The following is a 19,670-nucleotide window of genomic DNA, read 5'->3' as shown; positions in this document are numbered from 1 at the left end:
ATGTATTTCAAGCAGGTCACAAATTCAGCAGCCTTTCTCCTTCTGTCTTACAGGCCTATGAGCACAACCCTTACACATTTAAGTTAGACACAGAGATGGAGATTTTCTCAGTGCCCTATAGGTAAGCAATGGAAGACGAGCATGATTGCTTAGACTCCAAGCTGTACTGGCACACAGATGCCACAAAAGCAAGCTGGGCATGTGATAGCCTATCTTGACTGTTTCCTGGATTCCGCATTCCTGGCTCTGTATTCAGCTAAACCTTTGGGTACATAGAAATCTGCATATGCTTTGGTTGCTTACAGCTCTCTGGCATTGATTTGTTTTCTAGGCTGAGTACCTACACTACCACTGATGCAGCTATTCTGGGAGAACGTCTCATTGAAGATCCCCAGGAAAGCAAGTGGCATATCCAATGTGGTAACCTCACATGGAACAAGTTTAAAACTCTCCTTCACTGAACCTATAAAATTTACACCTTCAGTAAGAATTGCAAAGCACACAGGGAGTTCATCACAAGCACAGCTAAGCAAATAGCCATGAAATTGCTGGGCTTGTGTCTATGCAGGGTTTTGCAGTGCTTGGGTCCACATTGTTTGAAAGAATGCATAAAGAACAATTGGGGAAAAAAAAAGTCAAATTCCAAACTCATGTCAATACTGCTAAAAAGAGACAAAATTAAATTGGAACTCGTGCTTTTACTTCCACTTGGAAGAAATCCAGAACCCATGTTTCTCTGTTCTCATCTATTTGTATGTTTATTTCCATCTACACAAGCAATGCTAAGTCACCAGTGGTGTCTATCTTCCCCTTTCCCAAAGAAACAGACCCAGCAAGGGAAGAACAGAACATACTGCTCCAAACATAACTCCCTAAAGGGTGAAAGCTAATCTGTGACAAATCCGGTAATTATTTTTTTTCCTGCCCAGTGATTACTAGCCTAGTTTCTGCCAGACCAAGCAGAAGAAATCAAGGAGGAAAGAGACTTTTTTACAAAGCCAGATTCACCCCTGCTAAGGTTAAGTCTCACTGCTGCCAGCAAGTAGTATCTGAGTGGAGCACCGAATGGTTGCCTTCATTTAAAGGTAAGCAGACCTGCTGCTCTTACAGTAGTGTTATCACTGAGCTGGAGGATTTTTTAAACTTCCCACTTATTCTCTTATTTTGCACGATTTTGTTTTGTTTTCAAGCCCAAGTGATGATATCCCCGAATAGTCTTTTTAAGCCGTCTTGCTCCATTCTTCTCAGCAGACATCTTTGGTCATTTCCAACAGCAGTCTGTGATCAGCTTAGTGATATGGTTTAGTGGAGGACTTGTTAGTGTTAGGTCAGAGGTTGAACTAGGTGATCTTGAAGGTCTCTTCCAATCTAGATGATTCTGTGATTCTGTGTGATTCTGTTTATTATCCCCTGTGAAAACAGTGACAGAATTGAAAATGGTAATTTTTACTAACTTCCACACCTGCTTTATCAGTACAAGGCACATTAAGATTTTACTGCAGAATAACTTTATTGACAAGTTTTTCAAAATTCAAAGCTCTGTAGCCTGCACTAAACTGCATTTTGTCGTGGCACTGAGCTGTTTGCTCACATCATAAAACAAAGTTTTTCAAGACCATTAATCAGTGAAATCTATGACATTTTTCTGTAAGTAATATTTTCCTTTGTGGTAAGCTCCTTTTGAGTAATATTGAGCTGATTGTGCATTATGCATAGTAACAATTATCTTCCTGAATCTCACAACATTTTTCTTTTTTCCTTTTGACTGTAGAAATTGGTATCACCGTAGTGCTTGTGAGGTATGTCTTCTTGCCAAGATGTTTTGTCAAGGTTTATATGGATATTTAAAATGCCTGCAGCACACATTTGTAATACAGTTGCGAATGGCATAATGCCTCCCTTACAGATCGTTGCCAGGCCATGATTGCACAATTTAATCTTGCACAATTAACTCTGAAACCGGAAGAAGGCACTTCAAAGAGTGTAAAAACCCTGAAAGCTGCCACTGATTGGGCAGTGAAACTGTCTTTCCACTAGCAACAGCATATTTAAAGCAGAAGGAGAACACTGTCTGAGATTCCAGCTCCAAAGCCAGGCTGTTTTCAAGTGGTGTGTCGTATTTTCTCTCATGGACGGGTTTCCACTTTTTGGTCCGGAGAGTAAGCATTTATGAATTTGCATAGGCACATTTTTTTTGAGTGTATACTGCCTTTCTCTGATAGTGTGAGGTGGTGGATTTTTTTTATTTTTTTTGTTATTATTATTTTTTCCTGAACTTCTGGAAAAATCACCAAATATGCCTTATTTTTTATTCACGAATATTTGACAACGTTGCTTCTTGAGGTTTGTAAGAAATCCCAGCCTCTTTGGAGAGCAATGTGAAGAAAGGTTTTTGGTTTTGAGCATCTTATCTACCACATAGCCTTGGAGTAACAAGAGATTTAAAAACACGAGTAGAAAATCTGTGTTTCTTTACAGATGATTTTCATTATTTTTATGAAAAAAGAAAAAAAAAAGGCATCCCCTGCACAAACTAGGTGCACGAATCCTTTAGAAATGGACTGGTTTTTATTACCTTATGGATGAACCTCGTCATTGGCAGCAAAACATTGTCAAAATCCTTTCTCTGTCACTAGTGTATATCTGCCTTCTAACTGAGGGCTGGGATCGGCATTCTGTCTCTACCAAGCTGATTCTGTAATACTGCGCTGTTCACTCTGCTGCTGTCAAAATTAGTTTGAAGTCTTTTTAAAGCTTAGCTATACCATTCACTACTTGGGAGCTGCACTGTAAAGTGGTCTAGATGCCGGGGTATATAGATTTAACTCTTTTTTTTTTTTTTTTGATTATAGAAGTCTGAAATATCTTTATTTTTGTATTTTTACGGCACCTAACGCTTGAGTGTAAATCCACTAAGACGGAAAGAGATCAAAATAATAAAAAAAAAAAAAGAGGACATCGGGAAATCAGTAAACTATGTACAAGCGCTCAATAATTTAGCGAGAGCAGCTCTTAATATCAAGAAGCTCTTTGTCGTGCATGGAACTTTACTCGTTCCTACACATCTGAATGTAGAAATAACAGTCAGTGTGAACGCATAGAAACAGGATTTGGCGCTGATTCAATTAGAGGAACATGCCACTCACTGCAAATAAAACCATAGACAAACTGAAGACTTTACACAGACAGTTTTCATTGGCTACACCCGTTAGCCACCTTCTGTTTGTTATCGGTGGAAATCAGCGGCACTGTCTGGTACTGAAAACAGAGAGCTTTCTTGATAGTATAGTAGTATAGCTATGCTCTTCTAAGGTATTAGGCCAAGGAAGAAATGTCACTGTTCTGATAATAGCTGTTTCGAGTAGAGATACGGGCAGCATGACTGCAGGAGGATTGAGAAACGCAGGCTGCAGGTGCAGAGCGGAATTGTGGAAAACCTCTCACGATAATGATTTTAGAGGCTCTGCCTGCCTGTCTCCGGTGCACTAAGGGGAGGAGAGAGCTCCCTGTCGCGACAGCAGCGACGGCAGCAAGGGCTCCTTCCTCTCTCTCCTCGTTTCCCCATGGTACCCTCGCACGGCGAGGAGACCCCTCGGGCCTCAGCTCCCCGCGAGCAGTGGGTCTCGCTGCGGGAGCGGGGCGGCGTGCCGAGCCCCCCGCAGCACGGACGGGGCGGACGGACCCTCGCCCCCCGGCCCGCCCCGTGCCCGCCCCTCCTTTCCCTTCCCTTCCCCGCCCCGGCCGGAGCGGGGCAGCGGCCGGGGAGAGCTGTCCGTGGTGCTGCCGCCGCCCCGAGCCCCCCGCCCCGCCGCGACCCCGCTCCGGGGGGGGAGTCCCTCGGTGGGGCGCGGGGTCGGGGCCGCGGCCGCGCCGAGGGAGGGCTCGTCCGCGCTGCGCGGAGTTTGTGCGGAGGGAGGCTTCAAAGTCCCGGCTTGGTTTTTTATTTAATATAAATGTATATATACAATGCTGAGAGTTCAGGGGGAAAATGGAGTCGCAGCCGCCTCTCGCTCCTGTCGGCGTGCTCAGTGCGTCGCTGCACGTCGTCTGTCGCCCGTGGCTGTGCGAGCTGAGGAAAGCTCGGAAGGGTTTGCCGTTTACCTTAGGAGGGTGGAGCGAGCCTCCGGTGGCCGTGGGTGCCCGGAAAGGACGGGGAGGCAAGGTGTGGAGAAGGAGCCGGAGGAACGCGATGCGGGAGCGGCTCCGTCGTTGACATCACCCCGCGGTCCCCGTCGTCCTGACGGGCATCTGCGTCAAACCAACGCTTATCCCGGAGTCCTTATCCTCACGCTTTGCTCAGGCACAAGCGAAAACGCCGCTGCCCTAAAGGGAGAAGCAGGAAAAAAAAAAAAAAAAGGTGGAAGGAGTGAGGAGACGGGACACGCCGAGCGCCCTGCCCTCCCGGCCCGGCAGCGGGGAGCAGCCCGGGCAGCCGCACGGCCGCACAGCACCGCGCAGCACCGCGCCGCCCGCTGGCCGCCTCGCCCCGACGGGGCCGCCGCGGTGCCGCTGACATCAGCGGCCGGGCGAGGCGGAGCCCGACGGGGCCGGTCCGGGGCGGTCCGGGGCGGAGCGGCCCCGGCTGCGGGGAGAAAACAAGCGGCGGGCCGCCTCGGCGCTGACCGCGGCCCCGCAGGTGGAGGTGGCCCCGCCGACGGCAGCGCGCAGGCGGCTCGACGGCGGAGGCGGCGGGGGCCGGGGGCGGCCGGGGGCTGCCGGGCGCCGTCGCCCCGGGGGTGCGGGCGCGGAGCCGGGCGCGCCCATGGGCAGGGCGCCCCCCGCGGGCCGGCATCGCGGCCGTGCGGCGGCCGCGGCGGTCGATGTGAGGCCGGGCGGCGCCGGGGCATGGCGCAGCGGGCGGGCAGCGCGGCGGCGGACGAGCTGTCCAACGCCGCGGCCCGCGGGGACGTGCAGCGGGTGAGGGAGCTGCTGGACGGCGCGGCGGACCCCAACGCCGTCAACTCCTTCGGCCGGACCCCCATCCAGGTAGGGAGCGGCGGGCGAGGGGGCGGCCCCGGGGCAGGGGTCCCGGCGGCGGCCGCCCCCCGACGGCCGCGCTCGGCGGCTGTGCAGCCGGCGACGCACCGCGGTTCCCGTCGCCTTTGTGGAACTGCGAAAGCCTACAACGGCCGCAACAGAGAGGTTTTAGTTTCAGCAACCCCGGACTTTGTTTTAACCAACTGAGATAGGATGACTCAAAACCGAGAGCTTTAATGCTCATCTCGCAATAAGCATGTAATAAAAAGTAACGAGGCACCTTTTCAGAAGGATTTGCCCCTCCGTCTCATTGTCACGTTCTGCTCTAAAGGCCTATTATTTTTTCCTCTTTCCCACGGAATAATACATACATATATATATACACACACATATATATACTGTTTAAATGCATGTATATATAATTTATACATTATTTAATATATAATATATAAAATAAGTATAATATGTATGGTATGTATAATATATTTATAATATTTATTTATTCTGTTTATACATATATATTATATGTATGTATATATATATATAATTGTTCTCACGGTGTATTAAGTGACGAGCAGAAACATCCGGGTGTGAGAGCCTTGCCCAGCAGACACTGCAGGTACACAGCTAGCACTCTCTGGGGGACTGGCTGCACCCATTTTACAGTCCCGTGAACGTACAGACAGATGTAGCGCCTGGAGGAACAACAGAAACTAGATTTATAAACCCGAGTTAATTTCCGATGTGCTTCTAGACAGCTTCTTCACAAATTTTAAAAATAAAACGAAACAGGAATAATGCCAGGAGCTATACGTAGGACATGCTGCCAGCGCTTGCAGAACTCTGCCCTACAAAATGTCGGTGCAGCATTTCACCAGAAATACCTGTCCGACACCGTCCTCCGGCGTGCTTTTTTTCCGCACCCCTGTACAACACGGATTTAGCCTGAAGGCGCGACGGGGTGCGCGGGGAAAAACGCAGCCCAGGGGTCCGCGGAGCTCCCGTATGGGCCCGCTGACGCCGTGTCTCCCTCGCTCCCTCCCCGCAGGTGATGATGCTGGGCAGCCCGCGGGTGGCCGAGCTGCTGCTGCAGCGCGGCGCCGACCCCAACCGCCCCGACCCGCGCACCGGCTGCCTCCCCGCGCACGACGCGGCCCGCGCCGGCTTCCTGGACACGCTGGCGGCGCTGCACCGCGCCGGGGCGCGCCTCGACCTCCCCGACGGCCGCGGCCGCCTCCCCCTCGACGTGGCGGCGGGGGGCCCCCACGGGCCCGTGGGGCGCTTCCTGCGACAGCCCCCGGACGGACCCCTTCCCTAATTTATCGCCCGGGGCGGCGAAGTTCGGCGGGGGTTTGCCCGCCCGTGCTTTGCGCGCCTCCGTGCTTTGCCCTCCCCTCTCTCCCTTTTGCACACTGTGAAGATGAATATGAAGGATAAAGCCGCACGGACGGCACAATCAAGACCTCGTGTCACGGCTGGGCGTCGTGTTTGCCCTCCCTCTCCGGGTCCCCCGCTCGCGCTGCAGACCCCTTTGCCCAAAACTGCGAGGCGCCTTCCCCCGTCTCCTTTAAGTAAAATAGGGCAGCGGGGGCGTTGGACTCTGTCTCTCCCTAGCAAAACAGTGGGAAACTAAGGCTTTGGCAAATACCTTCTTAAAACCACGTAAGGTGCTGTACATGTCTGTGCATGGGCCCGTGGCGCATCCGTGGCTCCTCTCATGAGGTTAGTAAACATGGGACCTGGAAGGAGAAAATAAAGAGCGATTTGTGTCTCTGCAAGCCCGATGCCGCCCTTGCTTGACGTGATACGTGCAGGTGACCTTCCCTGAGCTACTGCAAGCTTAACGATATTTTGCAAGAAATCATGGCTGTTGCAAAACGAGGGCGTCACGTAGCTAAAAATTAAAAAATCGTACGTCCAGGCTCGGCCCCAGCGTTTCCCCAACCTGCCTGAAAGAGGAACACTCGTTGAAGAGACAACCGAGCCGAAAGACAATACAACGACTCTGCTCCTGCAGGAGGAGTGGGGTGGAGCGGGGGGAGCTAGATTAATCGCCTGAGGACTGATGCCTGTCTCTGCGGCTGCACAGGCGTGGGAAAGACTCGCGTGAACCTCCCACGCGCGACAGCCCCGGAGCTGGTCACGGAGAGGGCAGCGAGACAGAGCGGCGAGGCAGCTCCGACCTCACACCCCGGCGTAAACCCTGTGCACTTCGTCGAGCTACCCGTGAAGAATCCGAGGCAAAAAGAGGTTTCTCTTCGATGTGCATTCATTGTTTCCACCTCTTTTATGCATAAACAGTAAGGATAATATATATGCTGATATAACTTAATGTAATTTATTAAAATACGCCATTCGCGACAACATAATTTCATGCAATGCCTGCTTTATAATTTCTTCGTGTAAGTTGACATTTTATAAATGCGTGGTTATGCCGTTTATCTATTTAACGTCTCCATTTCGGAAAAAGATAAGCACACACATATGTATATATAAAAACGTTTTGATTGTCTATCAAGCCTGCGTATCTCCTTATCGTTGATTTTTTTGTATGCAACACGTTCGCGCTAAATTACGACCACATTTTTACGCGCGTAAAAATTCACGAAAAGCTCACGTTACGTTTTATCTACACTTGTTTAGTTAAGCATTGCCTAGGGTGTTTATTATATGCGTATATTTTTGTAGAGAATATTTTTTAAAATCGCGGCGGGGGATGATGCCGCTCTACCTCTGGGCGCACAGCGCAGCCACGAGCAGCGGAGGACGGGGACGGGCGGGGGGCGGCGGGCGCTGGGCTGGAGGGCGATCAGTAGCTGGAGGGGGGGCGGGATGCAGCCCGGGCATGGATTTAGGGCAAGGCTAGAGCCTGGCGACCTCCCTTCGTACGAATAGTAAGGTTTTAATGAGCTGCTCCTCCAACCTCAGCTAGACCAGGTCGTATTTAACAGGTCGTTTTCGCCGAGCACCAGAATTTGATTTAAACCATTTCCGTTACGTGTTATTAGAGTATTTCCATTACGGATCGTGAAATAGCAACGACAACAACATCAGTTATAAACCCAACAGTATCGCATAAAATCGGTGGGGAAAAAAAATAATCAACTCCCCTCGGTTGCCCTCCTTACACTGCCAAAAGTTCCCTCAAAACCCAGCAGCGCCAAGTGCCTAATTGCCATAAATCTGCCTAACCGCCTGGGTCTGGACCCCTTGCTCACTGCGGGGGACACTCACCGGGGGCGGATAGGGTTTCCCCGGCCCAGGGCTGGCTCGGCTGCGGGAGCTCCACCGTCGCCTCGTCTTCCCTCACCGGCACGGGCTGCGGGGCTGCGAGCCCCCCTGGAAACGACAGCGGTTGTGAGCAGCGCACAGCAGCAGAAACGCAAATTTCCGAGAGCTCCGCGCTCAGTGCCTCCCACGTCTCGGTTTTGGCACCGCCGGTGGAGCCGGACAAGGTGGGATGGATGCTCGGCCAAGCGTTCAGCGTTGGTGGGTATTTGGGTTTCTATTGAGCGAAGTGCACGCTCGTCCTCCCACCGCCGCTCCGGCACCTGCACCCTGCAGCCCGGCGGGCGTTGCGTTGCATTCGCTTCTCACGGTTTTGCCTTGTGCGCCGGGGGGACGAAAAAAAAAATCAGAAAAAAAAAAAAGCAACCAACACAACAACAACCCGCTATCTATCGAAGAGACGTTTTCATTTCGAAATGGCTGATTTAAGTCACCCGTTTCCCAGGCTCGAAATTGGATTCGCTCCAGGCAAAAGCGCTACGGGCTCTTCTTCATGAGCATTGTTACGGTTACTCCGTGCCGGGGCAGAAGAATGAAACTTCCATTATTTTCGGTGTTATTTCTGTTTGTCCAGCCAGGGGAAGGAGGTGTTTGTTGGGGGTGGGGGTGGGGAGAGGGGGGGGTCCCACTCGCATATATTCGGAGCTGTCTCCCCTCCCCTGCCCGGGGCCATCCCCAGCGGCTCCCTGCAGTCCTCGCGCACCCCCATCCCCTCGAGCCGAGCCGAGCCGAGCCGAGCCGTGCAGTGCCGTGTCCAGCCGGGCCAAGCCGTGCCGAGGAGGGCGAAGATGCTCCGGTAGCACCGGCAGCCTCCCAGCCCACCGCCCCTCCCCGCTCTCCGCACCGAGGTAACCCCAACACAGCGACCGGAGGGGGGGGGGGGGGGAGGTGGGTTTTTTTTGGCGGGGGGATTGTCCCCGCTAGGACGGGACGGGGGCGATGGGGGACCCCAAGCTCAGCCCGGCGGCGGCGCCTGCATCCCACCCGAGGGGATGCGCCGGCAGGTTGCAACCCTGCGCTGCATCCCCCCGGGCTGCCCCCACCCCCGGGCCGCCCCCCACCCCGCGCTTCCCAAAATCACAACCTCCAACCCGAAAGCAAAAGCGGGCCGGTGTCAGCGAACACGGCCGGGGAAGGGGGCGGCGGAGAGGAAGCAGTTAATTACCCGTGTCTGTTACCGGCCCGGGGGGGAGAGGAGACGAGATCCGCTTTTTTAATTTTTTTTTAATTATTTTTCGCTCCGCTACGCAACGGCCCCGCGTCGCATTCAAATGGCCACGTGACGAGGAAATAGCTGCTCGCCCGGGCCAATGCTGGCCCGCGCTCCTAGAGCTGCACGGATCCGCTAGCCACCGCCGCCGGGACCCGGCCGCGGCCCCGGGGGGGCGGTCAGGGGGTCGCGGGGCGGCATCACGCCTCCCTCCGCGCGGCACTCGCGGGGTTACCCCCCAAAAAAATCAAAAAAAGGAGGAAAAAAAAAGTGAAATCACCCCCCCCACACACTCCCCAGGCGGAGCGGGAGGCGGTGTGGTTGCGGGGGGGCGGGGGGGAAGGCAAGGACATGTCGTCAAGGCTTTATTTGAAAGCCCGCAGAGGGCTGCGATTGGACGCCTCCCGCGGACCGATCGGCGGCCGTGCTCGGCGGGGGGAGCCGGTGGGAGGGGAGAGCAGCCCCGCCGCCCCCCCGGCCCCATCCCCCGCCGCCCGCCCGCCTCCCGAGGCGGGAGCCATCACCATCATCATCATCATCATCATGATGGGAGGCGTTTAACGGCAGGGGGAAAGGGGAGGGAGGGAGGGAGGGAGGTAAGGCGAAATGAGGAGTCGTAATTAGCCAAAAGGAAAAGAAAAAAAATAAAAAAGAAAGAAAAAGAAAGAAAAAAAAAAAAAGAAAAAAGGAAGAAAAAAGGAAGATAAAAAAGAAGAAAAAAAAGAAGAAAATAAGAAGAATAAGAAAGAAGAAAAGAATTAAAAAAAAGGAAAAAACAAAAAAAAGAGGAAAAAAGGAAGAAAAAAAAAAAGAAGAAAAAAAAAATCCTCTCCAATGAATGGAGGGTGAGAGGGCCGACTCACCGTCGGGGCCCCGTCGGGGAGGTATTTCTGCCGCGGCCCCTCCGCCGGGGGCCGCCAGGCGCCCATGCCCCCCCGGATAAGGTGCACCGTGCGCTGCCGGCGCCCCCGCCGCCGCCGCCTGGCCCTGGCGCTGGCGCTGGGCTGGCGCATCTTCCGCGGGGTCGCCGCCGCGCTGCGCGGATGGGGGCCGCCGCGCCTCGCCCTCAGGCTCGTCCTGCGCAGGAGGCGCCGCGGGAGCCCCCGGCACGGGTAGGGACCGGGGAGCGCCGGGGGGCGGGGGGGGGGGGGGGGCGCAGAAAAAAGGGGGGAGATCTGGGGTAGGTGGGGTTGCGGAGGGGACGGTGGCGGCCGCTGGGAGCGATCGGGCTGCACCGGGAGCACTGAGGTTTGCACGGTCCCGGCAGCATGCTCGGGGTTGTTTTCTCTTTTTTTTTTTCTTTCTCTTTTTTTTTTTTTTTAATTTATTAATTTATTTATTTATTTTGAGCGCGGCAGGTTACTGACAACTCTCCACGACCTATTTCTGCCTCTTCTCTCCCCCCCGACCCCCGAGATATTTTCTTTTCTGCTTCTCTGCGCTGCTCTCAAACCAAAATAGCCCCACCGCCCCTCGCAGACTGTTCCTAGCGAACGAGGAACATAAACTATTGCCCTGAAGAGAGAAAATGGCCACTGCTTCCCGAGCGTGTTTTACTTTTCACTGCTGCGGCCGACAGGGAGATACACCGGCCTGTTCTGCCTGCCCTCGCTGTTACATAAATACCCACAATAAGGGGTGGAAAGGGTAATTAAAACTCACGCTCGCAGGACCTCCGGAGACACCCGGAGCTCGGGTGCTGCGAGAGGAAGGCTTTTTCCTGATTTCGGCATGCAAAACTGGGCTGCTGAGGATCTGCGCAGCGCAGCTTGGGCCTCCATCATTGTGTACAATCGCAGACATAATGAAAAATAAAGCGATTGTTAAGTTTGGTGAGCATTTAAGGGTTGTTTTGTAATATCCTCGCAGAGGAACACACACCCTTCTCTAACCGAGAACACAGCCTGGGGCTATGCAGAAAGACAGAGGGAGAAGAGAAGGAAAGTGGAAATAATTGCCTGAAAATACCTACGAAAAAAAAAAAGGAGATTTTCCTTTTTTTTTTTTTTCTTAAAGGCAAACAACAAAAATAAACCCTTCAAGCTATTAGACTCGAGGTGTGGGGACAAAACAATTCACACTGTGTCTGCTCCAAGCTCCTGTTAAATCACTCTCGGCGCTTTCTGACGATCAAGTGTGGTGATAGTAAATTAAAAAAAAAATCAGAATCAATTTCTAGTTTTCTTTTTAACCCTAAAATGCCTAGTTTCTTGCATTTTTAGTAGGCCTAATTTCTGATTTTTTTCACGAAATAGATGAAAAAGAAACCACAAACTCTGGCTGACCCTGAAAAGCACGAATGTCGAGTGTAAAACATAAATATGCAAGGTGCTGTTTATCTCACAGTAAATGCGAGGTAGAAAGGACAAAATATATATATTAATAACTAAAAAAAAAAAAACAACTTCAAGGATCAAGCAGTGTGGCATCTGTTTTTTTCTTTTTTCGTCTTTTACTTTTATTTTTTTTCTACACTTGCCATAAACTCTACTTCTTTCTTTCTTTCTTTCTTTCTTTCTTTCTTTCTTTCTTTCTTTCTTTCTTTCTTTCTTTCTTTCTTTCTTTCTTTCTTTCTTTCTTTCTTTCTTTCTTTCTTTCTTTCTTTCTTTCTTTCTTTCTTTCTTTCTTTCTTTCTTTCTTTCTTTCTTTCTTTCTTTCTTTCTTTCTTTCTTTCTTTCTTTCTTTCTTTCTTCTTTTTGTTTCTCTTGAGGGAGATCAAGGTCTCCTAAAATGCTAGTTAGGTCTAGAATAGTCACTGAACTTTATTGAAAAGCAGATTCCAAAGCATACAAGGGGAGCTAAGACAAGGGTATGTGTTTTTCAAAGACGAGATTTTCACTTTTCTTTAATCCCGGTGATTCCAACATATAAAGTAATAGTATTACAGTCACTTAAGGAGCACATAAGCATTTTGGCGGCTTGGAGACAGTGAACACCTAGCACACAGTCCTCGGGAACTTTCTTTGCAGGAAGATGGTGGCTTCATATTCGGATTAGATGGAAATATATTTCAGGGGGAAAATAAGTTCGGGTTTATAAAAAGTTTTTTTTTTTTTAATCTTTTTATAAAAGTTTATAAAAAGTTTGTGTTTCATACGTAATCGATTTAAAACTAGCCTCCTTTTACCCTTATTTTCTATTTAGAGAGTCGGTTCCTCTTCTCTAGGATTGTTCAAAATAAAATTGCTTAATTAGATAGATAGAACACAGCAAGCTTTAACATTTCCCGGGCAGTAGGGGAGAGAGAGAGAGAGCTCCTTTAGTTGAAGCAGTGTCGAAGGAGCTGCTTCTGACCCCCGAGTGTGTCCGATGCAGGGACCTGCACTATGTAGGTCCTTAGGAACACAGCTAAGTGTATGCACCCTGTCAGAAAATTGTCCTCGCAGTGACCTATTTTTCTTGGAAAAATCGACACCTATTTCTTAAGACAGTGTAAAAAGATTGTGCCTGTTTGCTTTGCTTTTGTGTGTGCGGGTGTGTACTTATTTATTTGTCTTTGCTTTGTTATTTGTTTTTTAATGATGGGAATGTTTTACATGACAGATACCTAATTACTTTTTGTAGACTGTGAGATGGTTACGTGAAGCTATTAGTTTATTTCACTTTCTGATGACTCCATATCTCAAAATGGAGGAATGAAGGACAGATTTTTTTTATTTTTTTTTTTATTTTTTTGGGGTGGGGGGGGTCTGTATAAGAAACATATGCATAAGGATATTTTCACATCATCTAGGGCAGAGGATCACATTTAGAAATATGCTGTGCCTAAGTTTACATCAATTGGAAAATTAATTACAAATCAATTACAAATTGGAAAACAGCAAAAAAAAGTTTATTTTCACATGTATTTCTTTGTCGGTGGTGTTTTTGATGTTTTTCATCTCATCTTTTATGAACAAAAATCCTCTGTTGAACAACTTCTCAAGGTCTAAAATTAAGGTGTTAGATTTTATTGCTCTTACCCAATATGTGCATATATTCCGAGATTTTAACTGGAGAAATGGAAGAATACTGTTCAACCATTTCTATTCTTCAGCTTGGTTTCATTTTTAGCATAGATCTGAACAAACTTTTTTTTTTGTTCAGCTTTATTTTTATTTTTAATTTTTTTCCTTATTGTAAATCAGGTTACTTCCATGCATTCTTTCCATCGCATTCCCACTCCTGCCTTTCTTGTACTTTTTTTCGCCTATTTACAGGTGAGAGAATGCCAGTGTTGTGTTCTTTATAGTTTGTCTTTTTATGGCTTTTGAGTAACCCGTAAACTTATTAACAAAATACTTGTTAGAGCATAAAATAATTAAAGTAAATGTTTGGAAGTACGTGGCTTTTGTGTGTTAGTGTGTGCTGTTGTTATCGATTTTGTTTGGCTTTTATTTGGTTTGTTTTTCAGCGACGATGGTGTTTTTTTCCGCTAAAAGAGAAAAAATTAAGCTTGGTTAACTTTCAACAGGGCATAAGATGGCTGCTTTTGGTAGCTGAAAATTACTTTCTCCGTGTTGTTTGCTATTATCAAACATCTCAGAACAATTCTCAGGATTCCCATAGCATGGTATGGAAATGAATCTGTTTTCAGTGTCGAAGATCTGTATTGCTGAGCAATGGCTTTAAAAAGAAATAGGGGGAGAAATGGAAGGTAGGGAGACTATTTAATGTAGGTAGATCTGTTAATCCCCTTCAGGAACATATTTCTGCAGTAACATTATTTTGGGTGGCTTATTTGGGGTGGCCTCTCCTCCCTTTCCCCAAGATGTAAGCACAATGCAAGAGTCGTTTTCAAAATACATTCACCCGGACTCAGAGATTATTTCCTTCACTTCGGAAATGACAGTATGTTGTAGTGTTTTGATTAATTTGAGGTCATTTGTTGGTACCAGAATTGTGCAAAAGAGGATTTACATTTGTGGGAGAAACATCATATGATTTTAGTAATAGCAGTTGCAACCATGTAATTTTTATGGTCTAGAAGCTTGATGAGATCATTTGGAGGGTCAGTATCGTTAGCACGGGGCCGTATTTGATGTTTGACATAAACCTGCAATTTCGCAGATTTTAGTAGTTTTATCAGACGACGCAGAGATGCATACAGGCCGTCTGACTCCCCCAGCAATTTCTTCACTTACAAATACATTGGTGTGCGAGCATAGATGCTTTAAACTTAAATATTCGCGGAAAGACACGCATGCAAGATATTTTATACACAAACACGAGTAATTAAAATCCATTATCAGCAGCATTTCTCAGAAATCGAGATCACCCAACGGCAACATGCAGCCCAGCTGTGCCTCAGTGTGGACTTAAAATGTGAAGGCACTTGACAGGTGTAACCGAGGTTTTGTTTGTTTGTTTGCTTGCTTGCTTTTTTGCTGCCCCCTGAATTTGTCTTTTCATGCCTGTGCCACAAAATGGCAGAGAGCAGGCGTCAGGGCGGCGCGTTGCCTGTGAATGGGGGATACTTTCCTCTTAATTTCTTTGGCCTCATGGACTTAAAGAAAAAGAAAAAGAAAAAGAAAAAGAAAAAGAAAAAGAAAAAGAAAAAGAAAAAGAAAAAGAAAAAGAAAAAGAAAAAGAAAAAGAAAAAGAAAAAGAAAAAAAGAAAAAGAAAAGAAAAAAAAGAAAAAAGAAAAAGAAAACACTTTTAAACCATGTTGGTGGATTTCTTTCTTATTTTATTTCTGTATCGTGTGGCTGCCAGCCCCTGCACCGTGCGCTGCGGCCCCGGTGTGGAAATTTCCACGATCCCCTGCGTGGCCCGAGATGGGGGTAATTCGATGCTTATTTCTCTGCGTCCATGCGCGGACGTTGGCCTGTAAGGAGGTAAAATCTCGTTTTTTTTTTCGCCAAAAACCCACATTGTGCCCGGGCGGAGTGGCCGGGTTAGTGCCGAGGGGAACAGAGGTGTTACTGCGTGGCGGGCACCGGTGGTCGCACGGTTTTTCTGCGACCAAAAAGAGGAGATTAGGGAACTGACATTAAGAAAAAGAAAAAAAAAAAAAAAAGAAAAAAAAAAAGAGCTTCTTTAATCTGTTTTCTGTGTTTACCCATTTCTCTGGAGTATACCCCTGCCAGACCTCGGCGGCAGCTCGGGGTCTCCCCACTCCCCGCGGGGCTCTGCGTGGAGGTGGGAGCCTTGTCTTGCATCTCCTCCTTCATCTCCCTTCCACGCGTGTCCGCCCGCGGTCTGGAGGGGCTCCGGGGCGCCTTGAGGCTCCCCCCCGACGGCGGGGTCTCTTGCGGGAGTGAGGTGTGGGGTCCCGGGAGCCCCTTTGCAGGAGCGTCTTTGTCCGGCAGGGACAAAGGGGAGGGAGGAAGGCGGGTTGAGTCAGGTGCTTATTTTTTGGGGTCTGCTCTGCAGCCGGGAGATGCCGGTCCCCAGCCGCTGGCTGAGGGGCTGTAGCAGCGCCCCGTCCCGTCAGGGTCCCGCCGCGGGTCTCCCTCCCCCACGGACGCTTTTGCGGAGGCCGGGGCGAAGCAGTCCCCTTCTGCCGGGTGCCACTAGATGGATCACGGACTTCCTGCGGGGGGGCACGGAGCTCTTCCTCATCCGGGCTGCCCGCTCCCTGCCGGCGGCGGGGCGGAGGGGAAGACCCCAGACCCACGCTACCTAGGGGCTCGGGGCAGGGCACACCTTTTCCCCTACCCGGAGGCAGAAGACAAACCCAGCCGTCGCTCAGTGGCCTCCCTCCGCCCCGTCGGGTCTCCTCCTCCGTGTCCCACGCCGGATAGCCGCGGCCGTTATCCCACCTGCCCGAGCCGGGGGAGGGGGGTCGGAGAAACCTTTTACCGAAGGGGGACCCGACCCCCACCCGTGCCACCAGTCCCCCGCGGGCTCACCCGCAGCAGCCAGGGGCTGCACCTCCCGTGCTGCTCGCCAACCCCCCCCCCCCCCACCCCCGACACCGCCCCGGGGCCCGGGAGGGGGGCCCTGGCTGGGGTCCTGGGGTAGGGGGGGGAGGAAGGAGGAGGAGGAAGAAGAGGAGGAGGAGGAAGGAGAGGAGGAGGAGGAATAGCTGAGACTCGAGGGTGGACATCCAGGGGCGCGGGTTGTGCTATCTCCGGCGGCAGCGATGGAGGGGCCCCCCGCGGGGCAGCCCCCCCGGGGACCGCCTGTGCAGTGCCGCCGCCCGCGGGGACCTGGCGGAGGGTGCGGGCGCTGCTGGAGGCGGGCGCGGACCCCAACGGGACCAACTCCTTCGGGAGGACCCCGCTGCAGGTAGGGAGCCCGGGGCGGGACGGGGGGGCGCTGGGCGGGGGGCACTGCCGCCGCTTTACCCACCCCCGGGGCCGCGGGCGGAGGGGGCCGCGGGGTGAAGGCTCCGCACCGCTCCGCACCGCTCCGCACCGCTCTGCACCGCGCCCGCCCGACGGCTCGCCACTGCGGGAGGCTGCGGGAGGGGTTAGAGGGGCGCCGCCGGAGGCAAACGAATTGTGCCAGAGGGTATCTGAAAAGAGAAGTGGGACCGCCAAATCCGCTTCCGAACGGGTTCGAGGAGTTGGCTGCACTTTGATCAACTCTCTCTCTCTATATATATATTTTTTCACTCAAGTATAGCCTTTTTCCACAAAGAAATCGAACAGGGATCTTATGCTAGTATTTCTGTGCGAAAGAACGGCACAGGAGACCCCGCAGAAATTGTCACAGAGTAGAAAATTGTAACTTGCAACGAGGTACTCTTAGTAGTCACTATTATTAGTATTGTTAATATTCAATATTAATCAGTGGAAGAAATATGAACTGATAGATAGAAGCACCACTGTGTAGTGGAGTGGCTTTCCATGGATTTTGAGAGATAGAAGTGTATTATAGACACATTTAAGCTGATTTTTTTTTTAAATGCTCGCTGAGTAATTAATACACTGTGATTTAAACTGCAGCTGTGTATTTCGTGCTGAGGTTTTCTCGAATTATCGTTTAAGCTGATATATTTAATGTTTCACCAGCTAAGCTGAACGGCCATTTTGGTCTTTGCACTTCATATGTGAAAGGAAATATTTTTTCTAAAATAAGTTGCAGATGGAAAGAGATAATAACCACCGAGAGAGTAATTCGTTTTGTTTTTATTCTAGGTTCAAAGTCCAGGAGAAAAAGGTCTCCTTTCTTGTTTTGTTTGTTAATTTTATCTTTTTGTTTCACCTCATTTCAGAGTGAGACCGAGTTGTTTCCCTTACAGTAACTTTTCAAAATGGCTGCCAGACTGATATGTGAATTCTGTCTTTGTGAAAAACTACAAACAGAAAATTATAAATAATGACAATCGTAAGCATTTTCGCTCTTGTATTGTAAACAAACCAAAAAATTAGTCTTCCATAACCGGACTATTTTCAGAAAGAAAATAGTAAAAGAACCTGTTGTCTCAAGATATTTTCTACAGTGTTAAAATTCAATTTACAGAGGTTAAAATTCATTGAAATCCACAAGGAAAATGCATGAAGTAAAACTCCAAGTGACTTTTTTTTTGTTTGTTTCCTTGTTTGTTTGCTTGCTTGTTTGCTTAGTGGTGCACGATCAAACCTTTCCAGAAGTTTCTGCTTTGCCTTCAGCTGCAGAGTCATTTTAGCAGCAGAGTAATGTGAGTTAGCCCTGTGTACCTCCTGGCTTCCTTCCTAGAAGAAGCACACATTTAGCTAGAGCTGAAAGGGAGCAAAGACGCAGGCAGCCAAATCAGGGCCAAGAAGTGCCAAATCAGGCTGAGAGCCGCCCAGCCCAGCTGCAGTCGTGTTTAATGGGCTGTGGAGCTGCGCTTTTCATTAGTATATTAGTAACATTTCTGACGAGTAAATGTATATGCAATTTATGTTATTTGTCATTTATGTTATATGCCATTTTTTCCGTGATGTTATATATATAATATTGTTATATTAATATAATTACATTTTTTGTACAGTTATTACAATAATGTAATTATTACATTGTTATGCTATATTCTCTTCTCTTCTCTTCTCTCTCTTCTCTTCTCTTCTCTTCTCTCTCTTCTCTTCTCTTCTCTTCTCTTCTTCTCTTCTCTTCTCTTCTCTTCTCTTCTCATTCTCTTCTCTCTCTCTTCTCTTCTCTTCCTCTTCTCTTCCTCTTCTCTTCCTCTTCTCTTTTCCTTTTGTCTTTTCCTTTCTTTTCTCTTTTCAATGTGGACCAGAATATATAGACATGCAATACATAGTCTGGGAATCATGCATATCATATCCCCCATTTTATCTCTGCAAGTAGCGGTGTGCGCTTATGCAGGCCACGGCAGCACACAGCCGATAAAGGAAAGTGCAGCCTCAGCCCCGCAGCCCCGGGGACTGCGGTGGTTTCGCACCCGATGGGCGTCTGAACTTCATCGCAGCCGCTCTCTCACTCCCCTTCCTCAAAGGGAGGGGGGGGAGAAGAAATTATGATGGGGAAGAAAAGGGGTCAGGGGTTGAGATAAGGATAATTTAATCATCCTTATTATCCTCTGCATGCCCGTCCATGCCCCCTCCCCACCTCCTGCCCACCACCCGCCTGCTGCCCGGGGCGGGGGGTCTCGGCGGCCGTCCTCCCGACGGGGCGCCCGCTGACGCCGTGTCTCCCTCGCTCCCTCCCCGCAGGTGATGATGCTGGGCAGCCCGCGGGTGGCCGAGCTGCTGCTGCAGCGCGGCGCCGACCCCCAACCGCCCCGACCCGCGCACCGGCTGCCTCCCGCGCACGACGCGGCCCGCGCCGGCTTCCTGGACACGCTGGCGGCGCTGCACCGCGCCGGGGCGCGCCTCGACCTCCCCGACGGCCGCGGCCGCCTCCCCCTCGACGTGGCGGCGGGGGGCCCCCACGGGCCCGTGGGGCGCTTCCTGCGACGGCCCCCGGACGACCCCCAGGAGGGGGACGCCGGGCGCTGACCGCCGAGGACCCCCGCCGACGGGAGCCGGCCCCTTCCCCTCCTGCAGACGGCGAGGGAAAAGGGGATGTGCGCGTGGGTGTGAAATTCGGCGTTTTTGCCCCCCACCGCCCAGTTCGTGTCGTTCGGGCACGTTTGGCTTTGCCGCTTTGCTCGCTGCCCTCCTGGATCTCTCTCTCCCGCTGCAAGGATCTCTCTCTCCCGCGCGGTTTCGAGGCAGAGATCATTTTATGCGTCGTCGCACGTCCCCCTTAGGGCTTTGTAGTTCCGCTGCCCCTTCGTGTTTCTTTCTTACAACCCTTCGAAACAGTGAACACTTTGGCCACCCCGTTTTACAAATTTAA

At 50.4% G+C, this 19,670-nt stretch overlaps 2 protein-coding genes and 1 long non-coding RNA gene across 3 annotated transcripts; 2 read left to right on the top strand and 1 right to left on the bottom strand.

Annotated features, from left to right (window-relative positions):
- Positions 1-4,333: 4,333 nt before the first annotated feature.
- LOC308185629 (cyclin-dependent kinase 4 inhibitor B-like) lies at positions 4,334-7,495 on the top strand. The gene is made up of 2 exons (XM_080573972.1): positions 4,334-4,986; positions 6,026-7,495. The coding sequence occupies exons 1-2, from the start codon at positions 4,846-4,848 to the stop codon at positions 6,293-6,295; spliced, it is 411 nt and encodes a 136-aa protein (XP_080430098.1). The 5' UTR covers positions 4,334-4,845; the 3' UTR covers positions 6,296-7,495.
- On the bottom strand, positions 7,393-10,519 carry LOC308185630. Its single transcript, XR_013943528.1, has 2 exons — positions 9,431-10,519; positions 7,393-8,316 (listed from the first exon to the last, which is right to left on the bottom strand). It is a non-coding gene; the product is annotated as an uncharacterized lncRNA (long non-coding RNA).
- Positions 10,520-15,232: 4,713 nt separating this feature from the next.
- LOC308185810 (cyclin-dependent kinase 4 inhibitor B-like) lies at positions 15,233-19,664 on the top strand (the record flags this gene model as incomplete). The annotated part of the gene is given in 6 exon segments (XM_080574372.1): positions 15,233-15,292; positions 16,541-16,618; positions 16,620-16,688; positions 19,043-19,099; positions 19,101-19,134; positions 19,137-19,664. Coding segments are annotated over 6 exon segments (489 nt in total). The 3' UTR covers positions 19,328-19,664.
- Between the last annotated feature and the right edge of the window lie 6 nt (positions 19,665-19,670).

This window comes from Anser brachyrhynchus, assembly GCF_964034855.1.
Source record: "Anser brachyrhynchus genome assembly, chromosome: Z".
Classification (NCBI taxonomy): Eukaryota; Metazoa; Chordata; class Aves; order Anseriformes; family Anatidae; genus Anser; species Anser brachyrhynchus.
The sequence above is the reverse complement of the archived record's forward strand: the minus strand, read 5'-3'. Positions and strand labels throughout refer to the sequence as shown.